The sequence below is a fragment of the Triticum dicoccoides genome, chromosome 6A, assembly GCF_002162155.2.
Source record: "Triticum dicoccoides isolate Atlit2015 ecotype Zavitan chromosome 6A, WEW_v2.0, whole genome shotgun sequence".
NCBI lineage: Eukaryota > Viridiplantae > Streptophyta > Magnoliopsida > Poales > Poaceae > Triticum > Triticum dicoccoides.
The window spans coordinates 541,238,035-541,242,410 of record NC_041390.1 but is presented as its reverse complement, the minus strand read 5'-3'; the positions used below and the strand labels follow the sequence as shown (position 1 = coordinate 541,242,410).

The window sequence follows — 4,376 nt, the reverse complement described above, 5'->3', positions numbered from 1 at the left end:
CCCTCCATTCTTTCGAGTTTTGGTGGCGCAAAAGCTGAATCATTTGAATCCACTTTGCGATATGCTACTGTGCTAAAACTTGAGATCAGCTTAGTGGCGCCAATTAATAAAGGTAGTCCACATCAAAAGCAAAGGTAAAGGAGGACAAAATTAAAGCTCTTTTTTATCCACACTCTGGTGTGCCTGTGACATGCATATGCATGCCTTTGGGAGCGCAGCATGATGAGTCGGTTCAAGAAGTCCTTGCACTCTTTCTATGTGCGCACAAAATTACTATTGACTGCACTTTGGACTGTAGAATTAGAATGCTTACTACATATACATCATGCGCGTTATGATTATCAGAAATTCTGAATGTTTTTCAAGCGGCTGTTTTAGTTACCATAAACCATTGAGACGCATATAAGCATGCATGGATATATACACGGCTACATGCTAGTTCAAAGTTGTAACTACGACTAAATATAGCAAGTAAAACAACACTTCATCAGATCAGATTTATAGTTACACACTTTGGAAACCCAGCTAAGTTACAAGTTACAGGTATAAGAACATGATATTTTTGCTACACACTGGAGCAAAACAACACTGTGTCCAGTTCAATACGCGACATACGTGTTGGTGTTGGCAATAATGTAACATAGCTAACATTGATCTCAACCCCATACTGCGACCGTAACTAGACGAGTAGAACTGAAAAGTAGGCCAACGAAGCGAAGAAACCAGCGACAGCAAGAGCCAGCCGCTCACCGTGCATGCGCGGCACAAATCCGTATGCACTTCCCGAGCTTGCGCCGCTGACGAAGCCGCCACCGTTGGACCAGAAGCGCGCGTAGCACTTGCCGAGGTACACTTCGCCGGCGGTGGCGTAGCCGCACCCTGCCTTGAGCTGCGCGGCCGCGGCCGAGACGCAGTCGGAGCACGCCTTGGCGTCGAGGTCCCCCACGCACTGCGACATGGCCTGCACGCCCCCCGCTCCGCCGGCGCGGTAGCCACCCCCGGCGGGCGCCACCGAGGACGCGAGCCCTCCGAGAGCCGAGTCCCTCATGGCGGCGCCGCCGGCGTCCCCGGGCGAGCCGCCGCACTTCTTGAAGAGCACGGCCGTGTTCGGCTTCCCGACGAAGGAGTCGTTCCCGTAGCGCACGAAGCACGAGCGCAGCTGCACGGCGCCGCCGGCGGACCAGGAGCAGAGGGAGGAGAGCCTGGAGATGGCGGAGCGCACGCATCCGGTGCAGACGGAGGCCGGGAGGTCGGACCGGCACTGGTAGAGGCCGGCCACGGGGGGTAAAGCCGAGGGGGAAGTGATGTTGGCGTAGGGGGCGTAGGGCGCGCTGTTGGCGAGGGATGTGAGCACGGAGTCCACGCCCGACTCGTACTGCGTCCCGGCGTCGTAGCGCCCCTGCGAGCACCCGGCGTACACAAACGCCGAGTCGTCGTCCGCGCCGGCACGGAGCAGGAGCAGGGAGAGGACGGGGAGGAACGTTGCCGTGGCGCGGGCAACCATGCTTCTGCTTCGTGCTCTCGCCACACCAGCGCTTGTGTCCAGTGAGCTTGTGACTCGTGACTGGAATTTTAGGAGCGAGGGAGTGTGTGACAGTGTGAGGAAGCATTGCGCGCTTACGGGACGTATTTGTGGAGAGCATAGTGGGCTTATTTCGGAAAGGTAGAGTCCGAAAGCGTTAACAAGGCTTAAACGGCCCATGTTAAGTTTGGTAAATGTTTGAAGACGGTGTGTCGGCGGAAGTTTTGGCCGGTCCAGTCCACGCGCGCACGCGCGGTCCACTCACGAGCAACCACGTGGCGCGGTGGATCCAAGTTGACTAGTCCTCCTGCGTTATCTCGCGGATCTCGCCTCATCCCCGTCTCGCAGCTCCGCGGATCTCGTCCCATCTTCGTCTCCTGCGCCCATTGTTGCAGCACACAGCGCCGAAGCCTGCATCTCCTGCCTCCATCACTGCAACACTTGAGGAGCTCGCCATCGGCCATGGAAGATCGAATCCCCACGCGGCCATGGATGTAGATCTCACCCCGTTCGCCATTGGATGCAGCAAGGCCGTTGACCAATTCCATTCCCGCCGGTTGCAACTCCCACACGCCTCGTGCTTCTGCCTCGCCGCCGGCGAGCCGGGCGGCGATGGGCAACACCAGAGGCTTTTGCAGAAACCGTCGCACCCCCTCATGTTGCAACCGTTTACAAAAAAAGCTTCATCCCCCTTGATGGAAAGCTTCAACCGGATGTTGAGAAAGCTACAAGCTGTCAGCGCCATCGCCAGAAAGCTACAACCATTGACATGAAATGCTACAACCTTCAACGAAACGACATAAAAAGCCTTGCCCAAGCGCTGCTAAAAAGAAAATAGCTACAACCATTGATAGAAAAGCTTCAACTGTAGTTGGAAAAAGCTCCAACCATTGAGAGAGAAAGCTACAACTAGACACCATGCAAATTAGAAAAGTTGCAACCGCTAACAGAAATGCTTCAATTGTAACGACATTTTGCTACGACCGTGTGACATTTTCAATGCGGTTGTAGCTTTTGCGACGGCCGGTTGTAGCTTTTCCGTTTGTCGTCCATGGCTTACGGCTTCACACTTGAAGCTTTTTTCATTATCGGATGAAGCTTTTTTCGTCGCCAGATGAAGTTTTTTTTGTCACCGGTTGTAACTTTTCTTTGGTCGTTCATAGGTTTCTGTCATACGATTAGAAACTTTTCCCATAGCTGGTTGAAGCTTTTTTTGTCACTGGTTGTAGCTTTTTTCGTCGTAGGTTGCAGCACTGGGCATCTCCCTGGGCGCTCGATTTTTTTGTTGCAAGCGGGGGATGAGCGCCGGCGAGCATACCGGTGAGCACGCCGGTGAGCTTCGGTCGTCGCCATCGGAGCTACAACGGTTGCCACGGGGAAGCTACAACCACATGAGTGGGTTGTTGCATGAGCGAAGCCGGTGACGAGGACGACCGCCGAGGGCTAGGACCGGCGACCAGGGCGGCCAGCGAAGAAGGGCGGCGAGGGCGGCGATCAGAGACGTGGAGGGCAGGCGAGGAGGTGGCGACGAGGGGGGAAACGCGTGCGGCCGGCGAGACGAGGTTCCTTATTTCGTCCACGCTCGCGAGAGGAAGAAGACGACCTAATTTGGATAAAGATCCAACGGATCAGGACACGCCGATCTGACGGCTAGGGTTTGGACCGGCCGAAGCGTTCGGCCGGTGCGCCGGCGCCTAGCATCGCCCGTTATGTTTTTCTTAGCCCTTCTTAAGGCAGCAACTAGTTAACGAGTGCTTCTTCGGGAGCCTCGCAACGATCAGCGCCACTTGGCGCGCTCTCAGCCATTCGCCACGTGTCGCGCTCTGGACGCTTCCTCAGGATTTTTTTTCTGCACGCGTTTTCGGCTTTTTAAATGGTTTTTTCTGTTTTTTGACATTTTGGTTTCCTCCCATTCTTCCTTAGCTTTTCGATCAAAAAAAATTTTAGCGCGAAAAAACGTGTTTTCTTTTTTTTTCTTTCATGAAAGTCACGATTTTTTTTCGCGAGAGGCACGGTTGTGCTTTAGCGAGAGTCACGGTCATGCCTTTCGGAAACGAAAAAAACGCGTTTTCTGTTTTTTTTCTTTCATGAGAGTCACGATTTTGCTTCCGCGAGAGGCACGGTTGTGCTTCCGCGAGAGGCATGGTCGTGCCTCTCAGAAAGGGAAAAACAAAACGCGTTTTCTGTCTTTTTTTCTTTCGCGAGAGTCACGGTTTCGCTTCCGCGAGAGGCACAGTTGTGCTTTCACGAGAGTCACGGCTGTGCCTCTCAGAAAGGTAAAAATTACGCGTTTTCTTTTTTTTCGTGAGAGACATGGTTTTGCTTCCGTGAGAGACACGGTTGTGCTTTCAAGAGAGTCACGGTCGTGCCTCTCGAAAACGGAAAAGACATGTTTTTTGTTTGTTTCCTTCCACGAGAGTCACGGTTTGCTTCCACGAGAGGTACGGGTGTGATTTCGCGAGAGGCACGGGCGTGCCTCTTTCGGAAAGGGAAAAAAACCATGCTCCCGGTTCGGTTTTTTCGCCTGGTTTTTTCGTCTAGTTTTTTCGTGAAAAAAAAGTTCGTCAAAACCTATCAACATGAGATCTAGTTTTGAAGATCTCGACGCGAGGAATCCAATGGTGAAAACGGTTCAAGATTTGGACGCACGATTTAAAAGATAAAACGTTTTGAATAAACGGATCTACGAAAAAAGAGAAAACTCTCAGGTTGCTACAAGTAGTGCGCTGCATGTGCGCCACTTGTCGCGGCCTGGGAAAGTAGAGTGTTCTTTGTGGACGAGACTTGCCTGCTCTCCGCTTGTGCGCCCATCCGTGCTCCCGCATACGTGGCTTGATTTGATTGGAACAAAATA

The 4,376-nt window shown here is 52.8% G+C and overlaps 1 protein-coding gene across 1 annotated transcript; it reads right to left on the bottom strand.

The window, feature by feature from the left end:
- Positions 1-465: 465 nt before the first annotated feature.
- Positions 466-1,604, bottom strand: LOC119317784 (plasmodesmata-located protein 6-like). Its single transcript, XM_037592282.1, has one exon. It carries the CDS (start codon positions 1,502-1,504, stop codon positions 680-682), a length of 825 nt encoding a protein of 274 aa, XP_037448179.1. The 5' UTR covers positions 1,505-1,604; the 3' UTR covers positions 466-679.
- Positions 1,605-4,376: the final 2,772 nt, after the last annotated feature.

What these genes read in the sequence shown, in the direction of transcription:
- LOC119317784 (XM_037592282.1), bottom strand. Translation starts at nt 1,504, where the DNA reads ATGGTTGCCCGCGCCACGGCAACGTTCCTCCCCGTCCTCTCCCTGCTC.